Source organism: Photinus pyralis, unplaced genomic scaffold, assembly GCF_008802855.1.
Source record: "Photinus pyralis isolate 1611_PpyrPB1 unplaced genomic scaffold, Ppyr1.3 Ppyr1.4_LG9, whole genome shotgun sequence".
Lineage (NCBI taxonomy): Eukaryota > Metazoa > Arthropoda > Insecta > Coleoptera > Lampyridae > Photinus > Photinus pyralis.
The window spans coordinates 17,094,963-17,122,160 of NW_022170878.1; the positions used below are offsets into that span (position 1 = coordinate 17,094,963).

The window sequence follows — 27,198 nt, forward strand, 5'->3', positions numbered from 1 at the left end:
TTGTTTCATAATTACAATTAGCACATTTAAAATCTTTAGAATTATTATGATATGAAAGGTGCCGTTTAAAGTAGTACTTATCATTTGTCTGGTAATCACAATTAGCACATTTAAATTGTTTAGTATCGATATGTTTCAAAATGTGTCGTTTAAGATATTGTTCATTATTTGTTCGGTAATTACAATTAGCACATTTAAAATCTTTAGAATTAGTATGATATAAAAGGTGTCGTTTAAAGCAGTATTTATCATTTGTTTGGTAATTACAATTAGCGCATTTAAAATCTTTAGAATCGAAATGTTTTAATATGTGTCGTTTTAAATAGCATTTCTTATTTGTCTTATAGCCACAATTAGCACATTTAAAATCTTTAGAATTGTTATGCTTTAAAAGGTGTCGTTTAAGATATTGCTCATTACTTGTTCCATAATCACATTGAGCACATGTAAAATTTTTAGAATGGATATGTTTTAAAAGGTGTCGTTTATGACATTGTTTATCATTCGTTCCATAATCACAATGAGCACATTTAAAAACTTTAGAATCTGTATGTTTTAAAAGGTGATTTTTAAAGTGGTATTTGTTATTTGTTTCGTAACCACAATGAGCACATCTAAATTCTTTACAATCAATATGGTTTAAAAGGTGTCGTGTAAGACACTGTTTATTATTTGTTCCATAATTACAATGAGCACATTTAAACTCTTTGGACTCGGTATGATATGAAAGGTGTTGTTTAAAACAGTATTTATCATTTGTTTGGTAATCACAATTAACACATTTAAAAACTTTAGAGTCAATATGTTTTAAAAGGTGTCGTTTAAAGTAGCGTTTGTTATTTGTCTCGTAATCACAATTAACACATTTTAAATCTTTAGTATCGGTATGATTTAAAAGGTGGTGTTTAAAATGGTATTTGTTATTTGTTTCGTAATAACAATAACTACACTTAAAGTCTTTGGAATCGGTATGATTTAAAAGGTGTTGTTTAAAGTAGTATTTGTTATTTGTCTCGTAATCACAATTAGAACATTTAAAATCTTTGGAATCTCGATGTTTTAAAATGTGTCGTTTTAAGTGGTGTTTCTTATGTGTCTTGTAGTCACAATTAGCACATTGTAACGCATCACGTTTGTGAGTTAAAAGGTGCCCCTTAAGATATCGTTTATTCTTTGTTGCGTAATCACAATGAGCACAGTTAAAACCTTCCAAAACATTGTGCTTTAAAAGTTGTTCTTTAACTTGCAGCTTACTGTTTGTTGTGTGTTGACCAAAGTCACATTCAAAATCGTTCGTAATTTCAGTTTTAATACCCCACGCACAATCAGTTTGTTGTTGTACTTCTTCATCGAGCGATTTGGAGCACTGTGCAGCAATTTCGTTCTGTATTTTAACCAATGCTTCGTTGCTTATAAAAATGTTTTCTTGTACATCGGAATGGATTTCTTCTTCATGTTTTGGTTCGATTTTAAGGGGTGATTTGCTATCATTTCCGTACATATTTAGCATCTATAACGTACTTATGAGGACACGTTTTTTTAATCAATAATAAACCATCAAATTTGTACAGTCACGTCTATTTATAACACTACACCTTTTTATTATACCTCATGATATTATGTGATGCGTGCATGACGCCTAGCTTGAAAGACGCATGTCACGCCACTGGCAAGTGGAGGGCAAATTTGAAGATTAATTAAAAATACAGCGCTTCTCGTGTCAAATTTGCTGTGATCCGTGATCCCCACATTGCAAGTGTAGATAATTGATTGATTACATTGCAATTACTTCTCGCAGTTGCACTTCACTTCACCTACACTCCCAAGGGTCAAGGTCAGTGGTGGAACACCGATTCTTATCCTTATCGCGAGAATGATAGCCTTAAGCTTAACTACTTATTAATTAAAATAAAATAGTAACTATCTAGCAAGAATCCGCAACGTGTAGCACAATTCCGAAGAATGAGCGAAAACGTCTTTGACGAATGGGAGGAATTAGCAGGCGATTACAAAGAATTAGAGGTTAGAATCTTCCTCCGCAAAAAATTTCAATCTTTTACACCCCGATCCGTAGGCCACTAACCGAATCTACCAGCAAAAGTTGCTCGAGCTCGACGAATATCAAAAGAAATGCCAAAAGAACATCGCGCACCAAAGATATCGTATGGGAATTCTCTCGAAGAACTTGCACAAGTACGACAGGTTTGAACTTAATCGTAGCATTGCCCTTAAGGTAAACGTTACAGATTAAAAAAGCAGGGCAAAGAGGACAAGACCCAGATCGAAGAATTGGAAACTAACATTCTTAAGCGCACTGCGCAATGCTTCGAGATCGAACAAACCTTGCCCAAACAAAATGGCATTTATTTAAAAATCATCTTGGGCAACGTTAACGTTTCGATCTTGCACAAGGAGGAAAAGTAAGCTCTTTGGTATCTTGGCATATAATCATGTCGGCGTTTAGGTTTAAGTACAAGGACGAATATGAAAAATTCAAGCTAGTCTTGAGCGTTATCGGATTCGTTTTCGCCCTATTAAATCAAGTGATACGATTTCGGCCGCTCGAATTAAGCTACATATTTCTGTTGGTTTGGTATTATTGCACGCTCACGATCCGGGAAAGCATTCTGAAAGTGAACGGCTCACGAATTAAAGGCTGGTGGCGTTTTCATCACTTTTTTTCGACGGTTTCGGCTGGTATCCTGCTAATTTGGCCCGATACTGAGGCGTGGAATTTGTTCCGCGATCAGTTTATGTGGTTTAACGCGTATATCAGTAAGATCGGCTTTTTGTTAAATTTTGAATACCGACGGTGGATCTTTAGGTGTCGTGCAGTATCTTCAATTCCGCTACCAGAGAGGCCAATTGTACCGATTAAAAGCACTAGGCGAACGTCACAATATGGACATTACAATTGAAGGCTTTCACTCGTGGATGTGGAGGGGGCTCAGTTTCTTATTGCCATTTTTATTTATCGGTTACCTTTTCCAACTTTACAACGCATATGTGCTTTACAAGTTAAGCTTTCTACCTACGGCAACGTGGCATGTAAGTTAAACCATCCCTTTAACATTCCTCCACGCTTGCATTTCAGGTACCAGTACTCAGCTTTATGTTCCTCGTATTCTTCATCGGGAATACAACGACAACTGTGATGGTTATACCAAATAAATTGAGGGAGAAGGTGATTTTACGTTACAGATTAATGAGCCAAAGAATTAGCTTCGCGAAGAATCTAAACCTGCAAGATGTACGTTGTTTGCAATTTAATGCCCATCTCATGTCTTTGTTTGCAGAACTCTGAGAGGCTGGACACAACAAAGATAGATTGAAAACCTACAGAATATCGCATTTAAAAAAAATTGTAAATTTTTATAAATGCTTTATTACAGTTGTGAATATTTTATTATATTTATTACCAGTAATATTAATAAATAGTTTGTGTAAATGTTTTTTCTACACAATGTGCCAGGGTCAGTATTTGTTCAGGTGTAGACTACACCTCTACTATTGCTTTTTTAGCTGTTTTATTTTTTGTTTTAATTAAATGTAATAAATGAAAAATGTTTTTGTTTGTAATTTTACACAAAACTTTGCCACCAAATTAACAATTTTCACCTTCGCCGTCATGTACTACACGTTATCCTGGAGATTAGTTAGATGCTGCAATAAACATGCACATTTGTTAAATAAAAATTTATTCCTCGATCTATTGTTATCACTATCCAAAAATTATATCTACTTCAAATTTATTTATTATATAAATTAATTCGTCAGGTATAAAGTTAAACAGTTAATGTATAAATATTTTCTGTGAATCCATGCAAATTTCATATTTAGCGCCTCAGATTTAGTTCTTATTTTATTCATACCCAGTGATGGCGTTGCAGATGTTGGCTTCAAGTTTAATATTAAAATACGATGCTAGCAGTCCAGGTTTAAATGGTCGAAGATGCCAGCATATCTAACAAAGACAGATATATGTTGCACCGTATGTAGAACACCGCACATGTGTAGTAGCACCCGAATGCAAACAGCTGATAGGCGTCGCAAATGCCGTTTTGAAACTGGAAAAATTCCGACTACTTCCAGAGATATCTGGAAAAAAACAAAATTATTTTTATTTTTTATCGAAGTTATTAAAAAAGATATTTCAAAATAAATGACACATTATTATGGTCACTTTTTTCCTCTACAAGATGCTAGTTTTTAAATTTTCAAACGAAAAAATTCAAAATTCTTGTTGAATCGACCTGTATATAATACTTATTAGCTTTGGTAGTTCGAAGGTAGTATACGAGTAGTTCTAATGTAACTAATGCTATTTCAAATAACCTAACTTTTTTTTTGAATCGTTCTAGGACGTTGATAATTTTTTGTATAAGTCCTGACAAAGTGAGATAAAGAGGCTTTTATTCAGTTTAACTAACATCATGGCGATGAACAAATATATGCATCCTCGTAATATCTACAAGAAACCACCTAATTTCAAACAATTAGCAGTTGATTACCCCGAGTTTCGTTCCTTCATTATACAGGTAGTTCTCGTTTGATAATTCTATTTCTTCACTCGTATTTGCAGGATGTAACCGGTAAAGTAAGCATCGACTTTAAGGATGCTAAAACTTTGCGGGCCCTTACTTGTACCTTAATGAAGAAGGATTTCGGGTTAGATGTCGACATACCGCTAACTCGCATGATTCCGACAGTCCCATTGCGTTTGAATTACATTTTGTGGTTGGAAGACTTACTTAACATTTCGCCAACCTCGGATGATATTAAGGGTGTTGATATTGGTACGGGTGCTTCATGCATTTATCCACTACTTGGCGCCAAGAGTAAGGGGTGGCATATGATCGGAACTGACGTTGACGCTGAAAGTTTGGAGTGGGCCCAACGTAATGTGGACCGTAATTCTCTTGGGAGCTTAATAAAACGTAACAAAATTCAATCACTTTTGTCAAATTAAATTAGCATTTGCAGTAAAGAAGGTTACAGATGGGGTCATTTTAAAAGAAGCGATTGAAGGTGAATTTGATTTTTGCATGTGTAATCCCCCTTTCTTTGCTTCGGCACCCGAACTGAATCCTCAACATAAGGCACGAAGAATTGATAGACCGCGACCCCGTAACGCTTTTTGCGCCAGCACAAATGAGGTTATTGCAGATGGTGGGGAAGTCAATTTTATTCAGAAAATGATCAAAGAAAGCAAGGAGCTCGGTAAATCCATCAGGTAAAGTAAGTCTTTTGAGGACGCATCGATCAGTGCTCACATTTTAGGATCTACTCTACAATGGTGGGACACAAATACAATTTACCGCAGTTAAAAAAGTTGCTTAGAGAAGTCGACGTGATCAGCTTCAAGCAGACGGACTTCTACCAGGGTAAGACGACTAGGTGGGGTTTGGCGTGGACGTTTCACGATATTGATTTACGAACATTACCTGAGGCAACGGTGGCATGTGCGAAAAAACTTAAATCCAAAGTACCATTACACCACAAATTTGTATCACAACATGTCCCGGAAGTGGCAAAAATGCTCACCGATATCTTTGAGAAGCTTCAATGTCATGTTGAGGTAGTGAAACAACAGAAGACAATGGTGCATTATCACATCACCGCCTCCTCTAACACCTGGTCCCACCAACGACGTAAAAGGCGCGAGGAAGAACGACTGAAGACCTTGTTAGGCGACAACAACAATTGCCCAGCTAGCACCAGTGAAGAAATCAAGTCCACGTCCGAACTGATTGCAAATATGAATGTTAGCTCGCCTAAAGGTCCGTCCAAACGTGAGCTCGAGGAGGAGGGTTATTATAATATTAAGAGAATAAAGATGGATTCAGGGGACATTTATGAAGAGTGCTTCTTGAAATGTTCAGTTATTGTTAAAAAAGATTCATCGGATGTTGCTGTTGATTTTGTATTCATTGAAGGTTTGGCTGGACGTGAAGGCGTTCATCAAATTTTTCAATATGTTAAAAACAATATTAAAGCATAATATAGTAAAAAACATGTTTGAATTACCAATCATCACCCCATTTCCAATAAAATATGGTGGCAGCTTTAACAGTCCGGCTTTTAACTTTTGGTACACCCAGTATCTCCGATTCGTAACCTTAATGTACAGCAGTAGTTCAAATAGTCTAAATAGTTGGTCACTTGGTGACTGTTTTATAACCTCAAACTTCATTTTTAGATTTCAAAATGATTTACAAAAAGCTGTCTTCACTTTCAGAAATATCAAAAGCACAAATATCCAAGATCTTGAATTCTTGCTCCGGTCTTAAAGATCTTGTACTGGATCCGAAAATCATCAAACCCTTAGAGAGGATATGCGGAATTCGTTGGCTAAAGTATCGGTGCCAAATTGGAGCCATATCGAACTCACTTACCGTTTTTAGGGCCAATTACGTCGAGAAAATCTTCAAATTGGAGGACAACATTCCAAACAGTTCCAATCCGCAATTTTACTTCATTTACACGAGTTTGAGCACTCTAAAGAAGCTTCTGCAACAAATTCGTTTGCGATTAAAAAACGATGCAACGGTGGCCGACATGTACCACATTGTAATAATACCTCGATTTCTGTATGTCTTCGAAAACATGCTGGAAGAAATGGGGTTATTTGGGGTTGTGAAGCTTTACTCGTTGCAATGGCAGCCTCTTCATCTAGATCGAGGCATTTTGAGTTTGGAAATACCTAACTTGTATCGAAGGTTGTTTGTGCAGCATGATTTGTCGCTGCTACCGATTTACGCTAAAAGTTTGTGGCACCTTTATTTCGTTATAGGAAAGCCGAGGTTCCACTTCGCTTTGGGTGCTCATTCAATCTCCGTACTGAAGCAGTTGGATACTCTGTACGAGAATTTACCTAACACTGACAAGGTGGAGGCAGATTGCGGTGCTGTGATAATGTTAGATCGTAACGTAGACTACGTCAGTGCACTTTTGACTCCCTCAACGTATACGGCTTTGCTAAACGAGGTGTACGGTAGGTGTAATTAACTGATTAAGGGGTAGTATTTTACCATTACAGGTATCAACTGCGGGGTGTGCGAGCATAAATCAACAGGCACTCCGGAGCACGACCAGAAATTTAACCGCATTCCAAAAAAGGAGCCTATACAAATTATTCTCGACAGTACGAACGACTCAATTTACCGCGACATAAAAAATCGATACTTCCCCGAGGTGACCTCGATCCTACGCACTTTGACTCGAGACTTGCGAAAAGAAGGAGAAAACTCGCGGGGGATGGCTCTGGACGAGATAAAAAAATACGTATCCACACAACTGCAGGCGACCGCGTCCAAAATGAAGTACCTGGCCAACCATTTGGAGGCGGCCCAGACGATTATAAACCACTTAGGCCACCGTTTCGAGATGCAACAGGACACAGAACAACTGCTAATCCAAAACAAAGGAAAGAGTTCCAACTTGGCCTATCTGGAGGAGGTGCTCGTAACCGAAAACAACAGGAATGCCGCGTTGAGGCTCCTCTGCCTAATGGCAATCACACAAAAACTCTCCGACAGCGAGGTGAAGTCATTTTGGCAAAAGTTTCTTCACGAGTTCGGATATTATTATGGATTCGTGCACAATAATCTACTTAGGGCCGGGTTTTTAACCGAAGAGACATCCGCTTCCGCTAACCTACCGAATATTGTCAGTAAATTTCTAACAAACGACTTTTACGTTAACATCAATAGGCTAAAACAGGCCCCCGTCGATCCGGCGAAAGTTAGTTTAAAGGCGCCGACGTGTTGCAGTTACGTGTTTGGTGGTGCTTACATACCTCTGATCGTACAAATTGCCAGTATGATTTTATGTAATACTCCGCTAAATGAGATTAAAACCAAGTTGGAGCCGTTAGGCCCGTTCAGCATACGAAATGAGCAAGGTTATCCTCTTGAGGCACGAACAATTTTGATATACATAGTGGGCGGAGTCACATACTCGGAAATTGCAGCCTGCAATTTATTAGAAACACTGACTGGTAGCACAATTATCGTTTGTAGTGATAAAATAATTTCAGGCAATGATCTGATGGAAGCTTTAACTACTGTTTAACGCTGTCGATTTTGGTTTCGCTTCACATTTACATTCATCATTACCATCACAATAACCGGCGGGCTTTCCTCCTTTCGGAAGGCAATTGAGTAGGCATCCGATATCGCCTCTAATTAGGCAGATGTAGTCATCAGCATCTAGTGCCATTGTGATATAATTATATAAAATTGAAGAGTACATAGCTGCAATTACACAGACAGTCGTTAATGCAATTAACATGTGTAGAATAATTGTTAATCTTGACATGGTTAATAAGATACCACTAGTGTTGTAAGCTCTCTTATATGTTGGTTATAATTAATATTGAGTGTCTTGGCATTTATGGTAATTGTTTGTAAATAAACGTTTATGTACGTTGATTAATTGATTGATCTGAGACAATTCTTTTTTCGGGCCTCAAAAAAAGGCAGTGTTTTACCTTCCTTATTTACCAAAAATCGACTACACCAAAATTTCTCGGGAAAACACTTTTTCTTATTAATTTTGGTGCATAGAATCCAAAACAATTCGTACTTTTTCGATCGGACTTCTCAATCAAAAGTTATAGACTAGAAACCAATTTCGAAAGAAAATTCAAAGGGCTGTAACTTTTGAACTAGTATCCCAATCTTGGAACTGTTTGAAATTATGGATTCTACAGGCCACATTCTATAAGAAAATTTTTTTCCGGGTCGATCTGAGACAATTTTTTTTCGGGGCTCAAAAAAGGCAGTGTATAACCTTCCTTTTTTACCAAAAATCGACTGCACCAAAATTTCTCGGGAAAACACTTTTTCTTATTAATTTTTGTGCGTAGAATCCAAAACAATTCGTACTTTTTCGATTAGACTTCTCAATCAAAAGTTATAGACTAGAAACAAATTTCGAAAAAAAATTCAAAGGGCTGTAACTTTTGAACTAGTAGCCCAATCTTGGAACTGTTTGAAATTATGGATTCTACAGGCAACATTCTATAAGAAAATTTTTTTCGCGGATCGGTCTGAGACAATTTTCTATTCGGGGCTCAAAAAAAGGCAGTTATTTACCTTCCTTTTTTACCAAAAATCGACTGCACCAAAATTTCTCGGGAAAACACTTTTTCTTATTAATTTTGGTGCGTAGAACCCAAAACAATTCGTACTTTTTCGATTAGACTTCTCAATCAAAAGTTATAGACTAGAAACCAATTTCGAAAAAAAAATTCAAAGGGCTGTAACTTTTGAACTAGTAGCCCAATCTTGGAACTGTTTGAAATTATGGATTCTACAGGCCACATTCTATAAGAAATTTTATTTTTAAATTTTTAATATATTTGAGTGACAAGTATTTGAGTACTTTTTACTGTATTCGAATACTTTTCAAAGTAAGATAATGAAATACTTTTCAAAGTATTCGAATACTTTTTATAGTATTCGAATACATTCTAAAGTATTTGAATGCTTATTTTTTTAAGTATTTGATTACTTTTCAATGTATCTGTATCTAGTATTCGCTTGTGCTGGACGTAAAAGTATTTAGTATTCAAATACCTTTGATTTGTGTAAAGTATTTACTATTTAGTATTCAAATACTTTTTTCTGTATTCTGCCCAGCTCTATATGACAGTCAGATCTTTATTTGTTTTTAGAAGTTATTTTGGATGCATAAAATTAGTCGCCCTTCAGAAGAGATGACAGGGAATAACAATCGTTGTAACAATATGCGTAAATCCCTGTCTACTTTTTAATAATTAGCTCTGTAGGTATATATAAAGTCATATCCTATTTTGTCATTAGCAATAATTTGGTTGAATATTTTATTTTAAACTTAAAGGTTTTATCCACAGTGATATTCATGTAGAAGTGGACATAGGGATTTCCTATAGGAATTTCTTGAAAAAAGTCTCCTGAAAGACGCCTAATTTTATGCAACCAAAATAACTTCTCGAAAAAATAAAGAACTGGCTGTCATAATTATTATTAATTTGAATATTGTTGCTTTAGCTTCACAGAAAATAAATCTCTTAAGCTCCTTTAACTGTTATCGGCACTATATCAATTGGAAATATCAACATTTTCTTTAGTTGAATACATCGCACACGAACCGAAATTAGAATAGAGATCCTCATTGGTTGTAGGTAGTTACTTTGGTTGCATAAAATTAGGCGTTTTTCAGGAGACTTTTTATCATGTAAAAGTAGACATAGGAAATTCCTATAGAAAATCCCTATGTCTACTTCTACAAGAATATCACTGTATAACAATTTATTCAACAAAATAAAATAATGGAAAGCTTTTTGAAATTTAATCGTTTGGATATTGATTCATCTGTTAGTTCCGCCTCCAAGAAATGCGAGCACTGGTTACGAACCTTCCAGAACTTGCTCTTAGCATGTACACCGACCGAACAGGAAGAGTGCCCCTTTTTACATCCAGTAATAAGTCGAATTTGCTAATCAATCATGTGCTTTCAAGGGTATATACTCATACTTCAGTGAGTGTTCAACTTATGACGCTGCTTGAAAGTATCGATGCGTTGTGGTAATCCACCCTTATGGTTAGGGAACATACCTTTATATCTGAAACAAAAATATGATATGCTCTGTATAAAACCAGTCGACCGTTTTGCGTAGATGCCGAAAGGGGATTTTTCGTAACGAAGCTAGGGGGAAAAAAGCGTGGCGAAAAAAAAGAAGATGGCGACGGGGTCGACGGACGGCATCACGCGTTCCCGGTTTTTATTCTTGATTATTTTGGTTGTGGTGTAATTACAGGTAGTAACCATTTTATTAGTTCTTGTACCAACTATATTAATTATTGAATTTCTTGCCACAATTTGATATTATTTACATTATGCTGATTTTGTATAAACTGCGATATTTAAATATGGCGTACTCCATGCTTTTGTTTTTGAGTACCGTTAGATGAATCGTGTTTGTTATACTGTACAGGTGATTATGCCATATGGGCCATAATTTGCAATAAAAGTGATCTTCAATCCGCGTGTGCAGAATTAAGTGATTTATTTACAGGGTGATTCATCTGGTGGCGGGTGACTTACCTTAGGTCAAAATTATTACATATTGCGTTTGGCATTGAGAATTAATTACTTTATACGAATATTTTACCACGACATGTTCCTTTGTTTTGTTGTAATGTGATACTTAACGTTATGCTCCTACTATTTATTTGAAGCGAGTAATTATGAATAGTAATATTTGGCAGGGTGACTTGTTTCGAATTGTGCTATATTTGATTCTCGAGATGGTTTTGTTACATTGTGTTATTATTTAGTTGCGAGCGAACAATAATTTATTTATTTGTGTTAGAGAAACGCGAACGAACGATCCTAAGACAGTCAGGCTTTTTTGTGTTATTCGAATTCGCATCGACCCACAGTGCAGTTAAGTCAATCACCTGTAATTTATCGCAGGAGGATTAATATATTCATATATTATACAATACAGTCGTGTCATATTTATTTGCGAGATGCGAACCATTAGCGGAAATCTATAGTTCTCTCTAATTTGCGTATATTTAATACATTTATGGCAACATATTACTAACAATCCATCCAACGATATCCATAGTAATTTTAATTCCAGTAATAGGAAGCTCGTTGGAACATAAATTTATGTCCGTGGGCTTTGAATAAACTCGGGTGATTAGTGAGTCGACAAACCATTGTGACCTCTTGACCGCGTACAGCAAAGGACCTGATTCGTCCCCGGTGCACGCGAGTTCGCCATATTTATTCGTCGGAATCAAGCAGACGGGTGTTACTTCAGTAACGTTAGTCAATCCCTTATCGTCTAGCTTTTCACACTCGGAGATGTCCGTTGGTTTATACTCCAGCCGCTTTTTACCCACACCACCCGCATCTACAAATAAATTATTACTTCCAGCCAAAAATAGAGTGATGTACCTGTCGAACCCCATCCTGAAAATTTCAACTCGGGTCTGTCCTGGACCTCTGATTCGTCCAGTGGAAGACAAATGGGACGAATGTAATCTAGAATCATTGATAGTGAATGTCAACTTTTGCTGGAGAAGTTTACCTGAGAAACTGACTTTGCTGGCCAGGCGTAAGAGAGCGAAGTCGTGCCATCCATCCGACACCATCGATCTGTGGATCTCCTCCACTACGGGAATTTCCAAAACTGGTTCCGTGCAATCTGATTGGCCAGCGCACGCCACGGTCGCGTTAGTGTAATACTGTCCCAGCTTTATCGATTTCCTGTGACTGAGTTTCAAAAACCGATCTTCTTTTTGCGGATACTTACGCATAAGTGCCGCAATATTCCGTCGTCAGCACGTATCGGTTGTTGATCAAAACGCCGTTGCACCGGTCCAGGTACTGATCGGGATCTTCGTCCGCTTCGTCAAGGAACACGATGTGCGCCAGCCAAGGGAATTCGTCTAGTGCCGTTGAGTTGTCAGTCGAGAATCTATCGTCGTTGTGCTGATATCCGCAGAACTTGCGACTGGCCAAAAGGGTGTTGTTGTGGAAACTTTTTGGGGTCGTCTTTGTGGGGGTGGTAGGTGTGGTGGTGTTGTGAAAACTTTTTGGAGTAGTCTTTGTGGGGATGGTAGGTGTGGTGCTATTGTGAAAGATTTGTGGGGTGGGATTTCTGGGGACGGAAGGTGTGGTAGTTGGCTTGGAGGTGGTGGTTTCGGTGAAGTTTCCAAAGCTTCCGCAGCAAACCAACACGTCCTTGGGTTCGGATTTGCACAGTGACTTTTTAACAAAATCGAGAGCTGCTGGTTGCAGACTGCCCAAGGATAACAACAAAACGGGGCATGTAAATAAAGAGACGCAGAAGGCGCGCTCTTCGTTGGGCGTTACGCATTGATAACCTGAAATGAAATTGAAAAATGGAGACATGTGTAAATTATCGAGTTAGTATAGGCACAGACATAGTATATGTTGTCTGTGGTATAGGTATGTCAAAAACTGTCAATAAAAAATTAAGCTTCAGTCTTGTATCCATTTTGTAAATATAAGCTTGTAGAAAGAAATATTGTGGTTGGTTAAACTCTTTATTTCAAAAAGAATAACGTGCCAATGGGGATTGCCTACCTCTTCTTGAAACACCCCACAAAGGATATTCATCTTGCCATACAAGATCATAGAAGAAAGTCCTATGGCCTAAATTGCCCAAATTAGTCTCTAAACTCTTAAAACTAAAAACATACCAATTGTCCCACTAAATAACGACAGAACAATCACGGCTTCGTATAACATGTTGGGCAGGTCAGAGATAAACTGAAAAGGTCGACGCGTTCTTAATCGCTCCGTGTTATTTTTGTGGAAATTCTAAGTGTCATTAAACCATTAAAATTTCCAAGTCAAGTCACTCTTGCACATTTTTCCTAAGGATTAACTTTGCATTCCTGTTCGTGACGTCAGTCAAACGAGTTCTTCATCAGTGCAGATCGTCGAGGTTGCTTCAGTACGTTCGCAAAATGGGGATAATGCCCTCGTCGTTTCTTGTTCTCGCGGCATTTTTCTTCGCCGCAACTTATTCTGGTAAGCGCAATTGACTCCTTCAGGAAATCTGTTTGCACTGTTTCTTCCCATCAGATATGATTGACATACGTATAACTGAAGATTGTACAACGCCAAACGGCGATAAGGGAAAATGTAAACTTTTGGAAGATTGTCCTCATGCCGTAAGCCTCTTCGCGAATCCCTCCAAGGAGATCGTGAACTACATGCAAGGGTTTCTGTGCAAGTTTTCCGATCCCGCTTTACCGGGGGCGGCGATCTGCTGCACGGAACCGCCGCCTAAACGGGCAGTCATACCAGATAAGCGCTACTGCGGCTTCCAACACTCTGACGATCTCATGCTTGACATACGAAAAACGTCGATAATCGAGTTTCCTTGGCTCTCCGCCATTATGAAAAAAGACCAAGGAGGCGAGGACGTCGTTACGTGCCTAGGTACCTTGATCACAAACAGATACGTTCTCACCTCCGGTTTCTGTGCAGAGAAGACTGGGTGAGTATAATAATCGGCCAGAATCCCTGCTAAAAGGAAAGATTTTAGCACCTGGGTGAGGCTAGGCGAGTTTTATGTGAAAAATAAGACCGACTGTGAGACCTGGAAGAGCGAATTGAACGACTGTAACCAGCACGAAGACTTTCAAATAGAGGAAGCCGTCCCTCATCCGTTCATCAATACAGGAATTTCGTCTCTTAACGACATTGGCCTGCTGCGGCTAGAAAAGTCGGTCAGTTATTCTGGTAGGTTGCGTACTTTTTCAAGAAACCTTACACGGAGAGAATATTTCAGATTATATTCGACCCATATGTCTGCCATCGCCAACAGAAAAAGTTGAAGTTCAGTTTTTTACATCAGGATGGGATGACTCTCAGTTAAAGATCAAAATACCATCGACACTAGCTTCCGACAGGGAATGTTTAGGTGAAGGATCCGCGTTATCCAAATATTCAAAGTGCGTTAGGTATCAAAATGTGGAAGGCGGACGCGAGAGTTGCCACGTAATTAATAATGGCGCGCCAATCATGGCATCCGCCAAGTACCAATGGTATTTGGAAGGAGTCAGTCACATGTTTTACCAGAAAAATGGGTCCTGCTTTGCGAAGTTTACGCCAATAGTACCATACATGGATTGGATTAAGAATAACCTTAGGTCTTAGTAATTCCTATTAATGTTAGTTGTAACATTGTAACTTTATATTGAGGAAACATAGAATCAAAAACCATTTTACAGATGAATACATTCTGTAGCAGTTTTTTACTCCCCAAGTTGCTGTAATTTTATTTTATTTTAATTTATTTTATTTTATTTCATTTTATTTCATTTCATTTCATTTCATTTCATTTCATTTCATTTCATTTCATTTCATTTCATTTCATTTCATTTCATTTCATTTCATTTCATTTCATTTCATTTCATTTCAATTTCAATTTCATTTCATTTCATTTCATTTCATTTCATTTCATTTCATTTTATTTCATTTCATTTTATTTCATTTCATTTCATTTCATTTCATTTCATTTCATTTCATTTCATTTCATTTCATTTCATTTCATTTCATTTCATTTCATTTCATTTCATTTCATTTCATTTTATTTTATTTTATTTTATTGTGGGTGAGTGGTTTCAGTCAACGCTGCTCTATACCAACCCAACCTACTATACATTTACAAATATCCATGTCCTAACCCGGATTCGAACCAGAGACCCTTAGTACCGCAGCCGAGTTTCAACACAACGGCCCTTTTTGCGCTCTCAGACCGAATGTCTTCAAAAACTACCCCGGATTAGCTACCCGCAAAAAATCTCGCAGAAAAGAAGTTTACTTCTTGACTAAACACTGCTTGCTCTGGTATCCCAAACTCGAATGAGAGCAAAATCTTACTATAGACCAACACTCGTCGCGAATCACCCTGAATAACATTTGCTTAATTAATTACTATTAATTACTTAACTGAGGAAAACATTTTTTGTTAAGAGTCAATCAGAGTTGCGCTGAATTTTTTTGCAAATTTTACAAATCCAGCGATACGGTTAATTAGAAATTTTAATCACGTAGCTCTAATTAAAATTACCGATTCTAATACTATCCCAGGACAGATGCGTATTCTGGTCGCTGCGTTATGCAGTTCATTGACGTATAACAAGAACGACCGCCAATTCCACCAAATACTTACGGACCACTGGAATTCCACCAGTCATACAACTTATTATTTAACCCTCTAATTTTGACATGTAATACTAAAACTGTTCGAATCTTAAAAAAATCCCAAAGATCCGTAGCAAATTCAAAAAAATAAATTTAGAGCTACCGTTACAATCCGGGTCCTAACACCACTTTGTTCGTCATCATATTTGTGAACTTATGTGTTGACCAGGCCCTACGGCCCTGTCTAGCAAAATGTAGAAATGATAAATAAAATTAAAAAAATCTGCATCGGTCGGGAATCGAACCAGGACCGCCCGCGTTGCAGGTACAACAATGACTCGTTGATATATTAGTAGTATCATAGTGTAATTCTTACACTATGGTAGTATGTTGGCCTGGAGGAAAGCTGAGACAGTGAGACCGCTTACCTCACGGATTCTGAAATGCATGGAAAAGAGAAGATAAAAGAATTTTTTGATTTAATATATTAAACGAATTAGTAAATTTTGGTTTTTATTGTCGACCAGGTGGAGAAGTAAGTTTACGTGTTAGTGGGGGTTTTCCAGGTTGAAAAACAAATAGAAAATTTTAATCCCTTGGGGCCCATATTTGAAAACAATTCCAGCAGCTAAACTAAATTGTGTAACTAACTGTTTCGGCGTAAACACAATCGAGATAATGACTTTTTTTTAGTAGGTACATATATGAAGCAACGCAAAGTGTTGTTGGAAGATCAAAATATTTATATGGTTTGTTTTGATAGTGATACTAACTAAGTAAAATAAAGTCTGGAATGAGTTGACCTTATCTTTTCTATTATAAATTGCCAGGTCAGGTCAAGGTCGGCCCTTGGAGAACTACTATGCTAATTTGTGGCATTTGCATTGATGATTTGATAAATACATAGTGGTACTTGGTATGCCTTCTCGCAAAGATCCAGATTACCAGAGTGAGCCTTGATGCACAGGGCAATTTCCTCCCCACTGATGATGGAACCAAACTGTTCTGATACGGCGTCGAGATCGGACGAACCATCCGGTTTCATAAAACCCATTTTTCTGCCTATGCATTTCAGAAAACATTTAAAACAGGAGGAGGGAAAAAAGGTTCTGCGTGCGAACCAAGAGTAGACCTCTTCTGGATCTGCACCGGAGGCGCATATGCATTCGCTCATGAATGACTCCACCTTTTTATTACGTGTTGCGATACTATCGTCGGTGGTCTGGGTCTAAATTTGCATAATAATTATTAAATTAAATTATTTTATAATTTACCTCTACCTCCAAAACCAAGAGTACTGCAACAAAGAAAGCGATTGCGCTAATTTTCGCCATACCGTTTCACCTTTAACAACGTTAGTAACATGTTCCGACGACCCTAGTGAGGATTGTTATCTAGAGAGTTTGCGTAGGGATATAACATGAGAAAGTAAATAATTTTGATGAATTTACAATCTGCCATGAATAGCCCCAGAGAAGATTGCGACACACGCACAGGCACACGTTCACTATATACGTTATCAACAAAGTAGGTACTTACAAACCATTTCAAACTTTCCAGGCTCCTCGACAATGCATATTGTGTTTAAGTGATCTTCAAGGCTCTGAAAAGTCTCAACGAAAGGAATTAATTCTACCAACCATAGTCCTCCTCCTCGACCCCTTATCGTGATTGGAAATATTCCCTTACATCTCCAGAACGGATTGTGGAAGGACTATTGGGACGTCTGGCAGAAATAAATCCATTGGTGACGTCAGAACTTTAAGAGTGAATATTTCGAAAACGCTTTGTCGGAGGAAAGTACTCTCAAGGGCAAAATGAATTGTCTGAACGAGACATATCTATTGGTGAAGTCGAAGCAACACAACGAAGTGTTGGAAGAGAGTACACATAAAGGGCAAGTGGAATGTCAGGACGAGACGGTTGTAGGACAATTCGTACCCGAATAATTCGCACCCGGACATTTCGCACCCGGACGTTTCGCTCCCGGACAATTCGCACCCGGATAATTCGCACCAGAATTTCGCTCCCCTGAGAGGGTATTTTGTGTTTGGTTGACTTTTAACACAGAAAGTCGGCTGAGAAGTATTAAATTAACTCAGAGCTTGAAATCTCCAATATTACTCACCAATATCACGTTTTATTACTTTGTGCATGTAATAGACGTATACCTACATTTAAAATTTGAATACTTTCAATATTAAGGTATAATTTGGAATCGTGACGTCCATTTTGTGTTCAAACACTAAATGGGATAATTTATTAATATTGAATAAAAGTTCTCTAAACCGTTCCCATATAATTTAATAAAACGAAGTGATACACTACATGTTTCGACCAACGGTCATTTCAGGTGATCTACAAGATGGTAGAGATAATTGGGGAGAGACTATAGCTATAAAACTTACAATAGATGGAAAACAATTAAAAACCCAAAAGGGCAGTAAAACTGGAAAGGCCAACGACCATATCCGTGGTTGGTTCCAGAGTAAAACTGAAATTTGAAGAGGTTGATGAACTAAATTTTTTGCAAGGGAGGGCCGAACCTAAAAACTAACATTAGACGACGGTATAAGCAACGATGATACTTACGTATAAAAAAGTCAAAAGGTCAAAAGACGATATCCCAACTAATAAAATACCCAATTAAGGGCTTTGAAACTGGAAACCATCATCACTTCCAAAATCAGTGCTCGGTTTAGCTAATCTTACCTTGTCATCGTTGACCCAGATCCTGGCATTGCATGTTAAACTAAGAGCCGATGTATCCTTCTTTGCTCTTCTCGCTAGACACAGCCATGATGAGCAGTTTTGGAGTTTAAGGTTCTTAGCAAAGAGGTACATGTATCTCTTTCCCCTTTTCGTTGTACCGCGAACTCCATTGTTACGCGCCCCGTATAGTTTGCACCGCCTAAATCTCATATCCAATATCAACTTTTTGTAACAAATCAAATTTCAACTTTTAGCCTCAGGGACAAGCGGTACCGGAAAAAAGGCCCTTGGAAAAAAAACCCGGAATAAAAACCCCCGGAATAAAAACCCATGGAAAGAAAACCCCCCGGAAAAAAAAACCCCGGAAAAAACCCACGGAAAGAAAGACCCCCTGGTAAAAAATCGGAAGAAAAACCACAGGGAAAAAAAGGAAATATTGCGCGAGAGCTACAGTTGCATATGGTTTACTGAAACAGGAATATCAAACAGAACTCGGTTGAGATATTCTATTAACAAATACCACTAACCCTAATAAAACCTAATATTATGACTTATACCACATCTCTTTGTCCGGCGCTGTATTCTTCGCAGATATTTTTTAGTCTACTTTGCAGCAGTACATATTTTGCTTTCCTCCTTTTTGGGATTAATTGACCTAAATGTTGTTGGTGTAATTTTAAATGAATTTAAAGTATGTTTTCGCAAACGTGATTAAGATATCGTTTGTTAATATTTAACAGATGAATAACGTTGGTTTGAGCCCATGTCATTTGGTAAACATCAAAAATCGACCAATCATATACCATATAATCATTGATTAACTAACACTCTTTGTGAAACCGGGTATAAGTCACTGAACAACGCTTTTTGCAAGCTAATTCAGTACAGGAGTACACAGTTCGCACTTTTAGAAATTTTACGAAGGGCCGGTTCCACAATGCAAGTATATACCAGGTACTTATAAGCTAATTCAAGTATAAAATCTAAAAATTCATTCGAATTTTCAGATTTTGTACTTAGAATAACTTATACTATAGGTATATACTTGCCTTGTACAATCGCCCTAAGATGTATACCTACCTATTGTGGAGATTTAAAAAAGGGGGTTTTCATTCCAGGGTTTTTTTTCCGGAGGGTTTTCTTTCCGTGAGTTTTTATTCCGGGGGTATTTATTCCGGGTTTTTTTTCACGGGGTTTTTTTTCCTAGATTTCCTTGATTTTGGCATTTTAATGTGGCACTTCAATATTTATGTTGGTTAAACAATAGCCATACAATTTGTAGAGGAATAATTTTTTTAATAGTATTTATAAGGCAAGAATTCATACGTACAATCCTATGTACCTTTTTAAATGGAATGGACCATATCAAAGCAGTAGAGATTTTAGGTCACTTTAATGGCATCCATATCACTCAAAATCTGGAATTTAGTACTTATTTTATTGTAATCTCCGTATTAAACATGAGAACACTTGCTAAAGGTGCCATGAATGAAAATTTATTTAAAAAAAAAACAAAAAAAAAGGTAAAAAGACACTCATCCGTGATGTAAATTGTCCATGCACTCATGTTCACAAGTAGACGGATGCTGCTAAACGCTGGTATCGGTCTATCAGCAAAACTGTCACCTGATATTTCTTAAACCTATTTACCCAATTTTTTTGTACCAATTCACAATCAAGGTTTTTTTCATTTGGAAACCTTTTAGCACGTACAAATAATATTGCAATAGGAATATAAAAGTCTAAATAAAATTTTAACAATTATTCTTTGTTAATAGCTGCAAGTTAAGTTTCCTAGTTCTCTAACCTTCGATGTCGTCCATTTAAAGGACACATAACGAAATACGTATGTATTGTCTTAAAAGAATCTCAAGTAAATTATAATCATATTTGAACGTAAAAGAAATAGATTCTTGAGAGTTTCCGTAAAATTAAAGAGATAAGAACTGTAAAGTAACGAAAAAAGCAAACAAGTTAAAAACTAATCGTAAACGATTTACATAAAGCGCATTTCCACTTGCATTCATTTCCCATTTGTAAGATGCAACTTCTGTTAAAATCGTAAAATCCGGCCACAAATATGAAAGATAGCGTTGCACATGGGCAATCCATTGTTGACGTGCTACTTCAATTTCAGTTTATGAGAAGAATTTCATTTTAATGCTTTTCTAAATAAGAAAGTTGGAACTGCGCATGCGCAAACCTAAATTTTAAAACTAATTTACTATAACTAACTAATAAACTAAGATTTTCCTTTGTTCCAAGCGCCTAAGTATCAAATTTCACTTAAATAGTTCCATAGATAAAAAAAGTTGGCACGGCGCATGCGCAAAATAAAATTTTGAAACTGGCGCTAGATTTTCCTTTATTCCAAGTGCCTATGTATCACATTTCATTTAAATTCTTTCATAAATAAAAAAGTTGGCACTGCGCATGCGCAAAACCAAATTTTGAAATTGGCGTTTGATTTTCCTTTATTCCAAGTGCCTATGTATCAAATTTCGTTTAAATTCTTCCATAAATAAAAAGTTGGCACTGCGCATGCGCAAAACCAAATTTTGAAATTGGCGTTTGATTTTCCTTTATTCCAAGTGCCTATGTATTAAATTTCATTCAAATACTTTTATAAGTAAAAAAGTTTGCAATTCGGTTTATAAATGGTCGAGATGCGAAAAGGGCACTGTGAATTTTGAATCGATTCGATCCAACTTTTGGCATTGCGTATTATATGGCTAAATCTATGCCCTTATTGAATTTCATGCAATTCAGTTCATAACTAACGGAGATGTAAAAGCGATCGAACATTTCTAAACAAAGTTATCGTTCACACGGACAGATAGATGGACAGACAGACAAAGGAACAGACGGAGAGACCAACCGGCAGGCGACAGATAGCAATGCAAAATTATAAACGATCCTAAACGATCTCTAGGATCGTTAATAAACGGCAAAAGTGTAAAATTATGGAACATGTAAAAAACGGTTTTTTGTTTTTTTTACAATAACTTTTTTTTGTAAGCGGTACAGAAAAAATTCCTTCCTTGGTACAAGACTCGACACCATAACGAACCAAATAGCGAAAAAAGTAGAACAATAGCTCTTAAGATAAAAAACTAGTAGGGTCGCAAAGTTAGCGGACGGACGGACGGACGGACGGACAAAGTGGCCACAATAGCGCATTTTATTTTTATTTTTGTGGAAATGCGCTAAAAATGTTGATAAATATCGTGAAAAAAATTGATCTCGCTATAAATTATATGGCTATTATTTAAATAATATACTGAAATTGTGAAGATCCATGACTCTCAATGGGGTGCTTAAGAAGCTTCGGAGAAATAACACCAAAATCTACGCATTTATTAATATAACAATTTATGGGGAGATTTTGGTGTTATTTCTCCGAAGCTAAATAATATATGGTGGTGCATTAGAAACGACACATAGCTATTTTTGTAAATTAAAATAATTTTCAAAAAACGCTTTGGCACGTCAAATTGGTCATGGGAGGAAAGTGTCTAAAATAAAATTTGCTCACTAATGTCTTTGTCTGGCATCGCTGACAGTGCAATCCTTAAAATCTTAAATGATGTATCGTTGGTAAGGTTGCCCATCTCTGAATTCGGATATGTAATTTTTTTGGTTTAGTTGTTTCATTTCCAGCGCATTCGACGTTGCAGGTACAAGTTTTCTCTTTTTTATTGCACTTGCAACTGCATAATTTTGACGCACGATCGCATTAGCTTCTATTACATAGGGATCGGCCCGAAATCCTTCAAATGACATAAACAACAGCGCGCCCTCAACTTACTTTTAAAATATTTCGAAAATATCAAATCTAAAAAATTATAGTCTCACCAAATTCAGAGAAGGAAAGCCTTTCCAATGATGTCCTATCTTCCTTGTTGCGCAATTACCAATGCTAAGGGTTTTGCTTTAGTAGGTACTAGGTATGCTATACAAAAATTAAAAAGGCAGTATATAGGTACTTAATAATTACAAACATTTAAAAGAAAAAATCATCAATGTCGACCTGTTCCTGAAACGTTTCAAGATTTTCAAAACCCTTACTGTTCTGATTATTAACAATCTCTTAAAAAAATGCCAGAATTTTTCCATGTATCTCTTCAAACTATAAAATAAATAACAGTAAGAAAATCAAAAAGAAACTTTTAAGTTCATTCACTACCATAGTTGTAGCAAAGATAACCCAAAAAAATAAGCAGTTAGTGTAATTTTACTCAGTCACCAATAATCAACATATAGCCATATGTGGTCAAAGAAACGTAAAACTGGTTCTAAGAAAACTGGAAACTTACCTTTTCTGAACACCACCACAACACTACCACCAGAAATAAAATTTTTTAAAATTAAAAAAAAAGAATACACAAAATCAAAACCCGTGCTCAGATAAATTTTAAAATACCACTCTGTCAAACGTTCAAGAATGAAGATACTATACAGGCGTTAAAGTTCTAATTAGTTGTGATCATACGTACTTAAACCTGATTTTTCGGACCTAATTACTTTTACCTTGTAATAAACCCTATTCATCTTCCAGAAATAATAGAAAGGATGTCATTACGATATTTCTCTTATTGTTTCTTTATGAAGTGCAATTTGTGTTATTGGGGGCTTTTCAAATTTACCTTTAATTATAATATTATCTTAATTACTTATCCAAATTTAGTGCCATCTATGAAATGCATTGTTCTATTATCATTTATACATACTCGTTTTGTCTAAAATAAATTTAATTCATTTCCTTTGTCACCCTTTTCAACTAAAGAAATAGCGTTCAAATTACTTTTACCTTTTTCTATTTTCATCTTGATCTTATAATGTAAATATTTTTAACTTTAGACTTATCACTTTGTTTGTGTTTATATGTTGATTCTGTTTTAATATTAAGAGCGTCTCAAAAGTAGCGAATATTACACATAATATTGTAGATATACTATAACTAGGTATAACTATTTGGTATTTAATTACTCCACAATAGTTATTTGTTTCATTAGTACAAAAAATGTCAGTTTTCGGGACGAGGAAGATAGTTGCTGGACGACGCGTTAGCGGAGTCCAGCAACCTTCCGAGTCCCGAAAACGCATTTTTTGTACGAATAAAACATAAAATTTTTTCTCCAACCCCCTTTACTTCAAATTATATTCGAATCTAGATTCAGTTACAGTTTCACTACTATAGTATAAGAACTTCTGCTTTCTTGTCCTCACGTGTCATGCCACTCTAGTTTTTAGGTTAACTTATAACCTATTCGTTCTTACTTCTTACTTCTCACCTCTCGCGACTTTGTAGGGAGCAAATCTTGAGGTAGCATGTTCTGCCGTTTCTAAAATCTCTGGCGAAGTGCAATCCATGTCGCTATCAGTTTCAGTCATTTCTATTGTATACACAATTAATATTGTTATATTTTGTATTGAAATAACAAACTTACCATACAGTTTTTTAATTAAAATTAAATGCAATTAACTTTTTCAAATTTTGAATTCAAAATGACAGATAATAGTGCAATGGGTCTGAAGTAGATGGCGTTACGCGCGACGGCGGGTTGTATACGTATTAAAATTACGTTCACGGAATATGTAAATTACGTTACACATGGTTTAAATAAAAATAGCGAGCGTAAATCATTTTCAATACATGTACGTACATACGTATAGGTAACAACATTATTTGCATTGAATATGCAAAAATATTTGATTTGTATGTATAGAAATATCTTACAACCTGCAATGTAAAACGATGTCAATGTGACATATCTCCGTGATTGTAATTTTTTAATTGGCCAAATTTCAAGGTCAATTTCTTTTTGGTACTAGGACCAAAAGTATCCACTTTTTGTACAGTTGCCATGGTGAAAGCGATTAATCCGCAAAACGTCAATTTTAGGTACCGAACACTGTCACAAAATAGCGTCTTATTCAGGTGGTTGGAGAAAAAAGACGTTTCAGTTACCTATTCTTATTTTCTCAAAACGAAAGCGCAGTAGATAAAAATTATGTGTTCCTAAATTACAGGATTTAACTATATCAGACTCTTCATACAACTTAAAAAAACCCAGCGTGATTACATTTAAGAAATGGAAATACTTAAAGAATCGCGATGTGTTGAAAATGAAAGACCAAATAAAACTATTATTTGAAACATTCTTCCATGAAGTAGATGTTTACCAAGATGTGCACTACTACATACATTCTGTAAAACTAGTTGTAGAAAGTTTAATTCTTTATTCGAGGTATACTCTTAAAATCTAAGGTCAGCCCTTGGACACTATGCTGTAACTGTTGGCTAGTTTGTGGCATTTGCGTTGATGATTTGATAAATACAATGTGGTATTTGGTATCCCTTGTCACAAAGATCCAGATTAGCATCCTGAGCTGTGATGCACGGGGCGATTTTCTCCCTACTAATGGTGGAGCCAAACACCCGCGATACGGCATCAAGATCGAATGAACCATCCGGTTTCAAAAGACCCATTTTTCTGGCCATGCATTTAAGAAAACATTTAAAGCACGAGGATGGAAAAAAGGTTCGGCGCGTGAACCAAGAGTAGGCCTCGTCTGGATTTGCGCCTGAGGCACAGATGCATTCGCTCATGAACGGCTCCACATTTTTATTGCGCGTTGTGATACCGCTGTCGGCGGTCTGGGTCTAGATTAGAATAATTATTAACGTAAATTATGCATAGTTTACCTTTACCTCCAAAACCAAGAGAACTGTAACAAAGAACACGATTACGCATATCTTCGTCATACTGAATCACGCTTTCGTTTCAGAAGGACGAAAATTAGAAGAACCTTAGTTACTTATATCTACGATCGTAGCGAGGATTTTTATCTGGAAGGTTTACATAGGGAAAAAGTAAAGAACTTAAACAAATTTACAAGCCACCATAAATTATCCCAGAAAAGTTGCCAAACAAGCACGTGCGTACAAGTTACACTTCGTAAGTTATAAAGAAAACGCAATTCTGCACCTTGTAAGCTTCCTGGAAGTCTTTTTGTGTGCTCGGGTCTTAAAAATACCTTTTTGGAAGGTACGTGGAAACCGCTTTAAGCTTTGGAGGCTCTTCGATAATGTAGATGACCTTTAAGTCAAGGTTCTGAAGTTTCTTAGCAAGTCTAAAGGATTCATAAAACCTCCTTTAGACGTCACATTTTATTGAATACGTTGATTAAACACTTATTTTAAAGCACCAGGATTTCAAACTTTCATATACATAAAAGTGGCCCTAAAGAACCCAGACTCAAGTCTTGTGGAAGAACCTTGGAGATCTTTTTAGAATTTCGAAGCTTTTTGACAGTATGGGTAGATTTTCTTCTTGTTCCACATTTAATAATAATGGCTCTATGGTTCAGTGGTAGAGCGTTGGACTAGAAATCCGGAAAGTCGGGTGTTCGAACCTGGGTTGAAGTGGCAGAAATGGGAATTACCTTAGACCAGTTTCGGGCATTCTGCCGGCTACTCCGAATTAGGTTTTCCTGCAATTTTCCTAATTCGTAAGGTAAATACCGGAGTAGTATCGAACAACTTCAGACTTGCAGAGGCACCTCTAAAAAGAATTATGCGGGTCACTCTGTAATTGGGCACAAGCCTGTTGAGCTAATAAATAAATAAATAAATAAATACGAGGGGAGATTTTTATGTAATCTACCTACCCAAGAAAACCACGACGAATGGCAATGATTTTTAACTGTCAAACAGCCTCAACATTTATAAGTATTCTGAGCACGTGGAGTACAAATTGAAAGAGTTTTGTAATTTTGTAATTTTCTTATAGAATGTGGCCTGTAGAATCCATAATTTCAAACAGTTCCAAGATTGGGCTACTAGTTCAAAAGTTACAGCCCTTTGAATTTTTTTCTAGTCTATAACTTTTGATTGAGAAGTCTGATCGAAAAAGTACAAATTGATTTGGATTCTACGCACCCAAATTAATAAGAAAAAGTGTTTTCCCGAGAATTTTTGGTGTACTCGTTTTTTGGTAAAAAAGGAAGGTAAGGTAAACACTGCCTTTTTTTGAGCCCCGAAGAAAAAATTGTCTCAGATCGACCCGGAAAAAAAATTTTCTTATAGAATGTGGCCTGAAGAATCCATAATTTCAAACAGTTCAAAGATTGGGCTACTAGTTCAAAAGTTACAGCCCATTGAATTCTTTTCTAGTCTATAACTTTTGATTGAGAAGTCTAATCGAAAAAGTACAAATTGATTTGGATTCTACGCACCCAAGTTAATAAGAAAAAGTGTTTTCCCGAGAATTTTTGGTGTACTCGTTTTTTGGTAAAAAAGGAAGGTAAAACACTGCCTTTTTTTGAGCCCCGAAGAAAAAATTGTCCCAGATCGACCCGGAGAAAAAATTTTCTTATAGAATGTGGCCTGTAGAATCCATAATTTCAAGCAGTTCCAAGATTGGGCTACTAGTTCAAAAGTTACAGCTCTTTGAATTCTTTTCTAGTCTATAACTTTTGATTGAGAAGTCTGATCGAAAAAGTACAAATTGATTTGGATTTTACGCACCCAAATTAATAAGAAAAAGTGTTTTCCCGAGAATTTTTGGTGTAGTCGATTTTCTGGTAAAAAAGGAAGGTAAAACACTGCCTTTTTTTGAGCCCCGAAGAAAAAATTGTCTCAGATCGACCCGGAATAGAATGTGGCCTGTAGAATCCATAATTTCAAACAGTTCCAAGATTGGACTACTAGATCAAAAGTTACAGCCCTTTGAACTTTTTGTATATATATATATATATATATATATATAATATGATGATGAGATATGATATGATGAT

The 27,198-nt window shown here is 36.5% G+C and overlaps 7 protein-coding genes across 8 annotated transcripts; 4 read left to right on the forward strand and 3 right to left on the reverse strand.

Moving 5' to 3' along the window:
* The first annotated feature begins 1,739 nt into the window (after nt 1–1,739).
* Nucleotides 1,740–3,449, forward strand: LOC116180882 (transmembrane protein 120 homolog). The gene is made up of 7 exons (XM_031501058.1): nt 1,740–2,022; nt 2,075–2,193; nt 2,247–2,420; nt 2,465–2,775; nt 2,825–3,048; nt 3,095–3,250; nt 3,297–3,449. The coding sequence occupies exons 1-7, from the start codon at nt 1,963–1,965 to the stop codon at nt 3,330–3,332; spliced, it is 1,080 nt and encodes a 359-aa protein (XP_031356918.1). The 5' UTR covers nt 1,740–1,962; the 3' UTR covers nt 3,333–3,449.
* Nucleotides 3,450–4,333: 884 nt separating this feature from the next.
* LOC116181369 (U6 small nuclear RNA (adenine-(43)-N(6))-methyltransferase) lies at nt 4,334–6,034 on the forward strand. Its single transcript, XM_031501714.1, has 4 exons — nt 4,334–4,538; nt 4,583–4,937; nt 4,984–5,233; nt 5,281–6,034. Exons 1-4 carry the CDS (start codon nt 4,434–4,436, stop codon nt 5,999–6,001), a joined length of 1,431 nt encoding a protein of 476 aa, XP_031357574.1. The 5' UTR covers nt 4,334–4,433; the 3' UTR covers nt 6,002–6,034.
* A 111-nt stretch (nt 6,035–6,145) lies between these two features.
* LOC116180935 (vacuolar protein sorting-associated protein 33B) lies at nt 6,146–8,438 on the forward strand. The gene is made up of 3 exons (XM_031501122.1): nt 6,146–6,356; nt 6,405–6,994; nt 7,040–8,438. Exons 1-3 carry the CDS (start codon nt 6,208–6,210, stop codon nt 8,071–8,073), a joined length of 1,773 nt encoding a protein of 590 aa, XP_031356982.1. The 5' UTR covers nt 6,146–6,207; the 3' UTR covers nt 8,074–8,438.
* Nucleotides 8,439–11,475: 3,037 nt separating this feature from the next.
* Nucleotides 11,476–13,357, reverse strand: LOC116181494 (phenoloxidase-activating factor 1-like). Of its 2 annotated transcripts, XM_031501873.1 has the most exons (6): nt 13,227–13,357; nt 13,111–13,179; nt 12,314–12,887; nt 12,089–12,267; nt 11,956–12,042; nt 11,476–11,911 (listed from the first exon to the last, which is right to left on the reverse strand). In XM_031501873.1, the coding sequence occupies exons 1-6, from the start codon at nt 13,273–13,275 to the stop codon at nt 11,577–11,579; spliced, it is 1,293 nt and encodes a 430-aa protein (XP_031357733.1). In that variant the 5' UTR covers nt 13,276–13,357; the 3' UTR covers nt 11,476–11,576. The 2 variants fall into 2 exon arrangements, with proteins under 2 accessions (XP_031357733.1, XP_031357734.1); XM_031501874.1 differs by lacking the exon at nt 13,111–13,179 and having other exon boundaries at nt 13,227–13,279.
* A 4-nt stretch (nt 13,358–13,361) lies between these two features.
* Nucleotides 13,362–14,783, forward strand: LOC116181496 (phenoloxidase-activating factor 3-like). Its single transcript, XM_031501875.1, has 4 exons — nt 13,362–13,560; nt 13,615–14,032; nt 14,081–14,277; nt 14,327–14,783. The coding sequence occupies exons 1-4, from the start codon at nt 13,497–13,499 to the stop codon at nt 14,692–14,694; spliced, it is 1,047 nt and encodes a 348-aa protein (XP_031357735.1). The 5' UTR covers nt 13,362–13,496; the 3' UTR covers nt 14,695–14,783.
* Nucleotides 14,784–16,478: 1,695 nt separating this feature from the next.
* On the reverse strand, nt 16,479–17,143 carry LOC116181397. The gene is made up of 2 exons (XM_031501760.1): nt 16,959–17,143; nt 16,479–16,912 (listed from the first exon to the last, which is right to left on the reverse strand). The coding sequence occupies exons 1-2, from the start codon at nt 17,016–17,018 to the stop codon at nt 16,550–16,552; spliced, it is 423 nt and encodes a 140-aa protein (XP_031357620.1). The 5' UTR covers nt 17,019–17,143; the 3' UTR covers nt 16,479–16,549.
* A 7,481-nt stretch (nt 17,144–24,624) lies between these two features.
* LOC116181183 lies at nt 24,625–25,232 on the reverse strand. The gene is made up of 2 exons (XM_031501465.1): nt 25,112–25,232; nt 24,625–25,063 (listed from the first exon to the last, which is right to left on the reverse strand). The coding sequence occupies exons 1-2, from the start codon at nt 25,163–25,165 to the stop codon at nt 24,701–24,703; spliced, it is 417 nt and encodes a 138-aa protein (XP_031357325.1). The 5' UTR covers nt 25,166–25,232; the 3' UTR covers nt 24,625–24,700.
* Between the last annotated feature and the right edge of the window lie 1,966 nt (nt 25,233–27,198).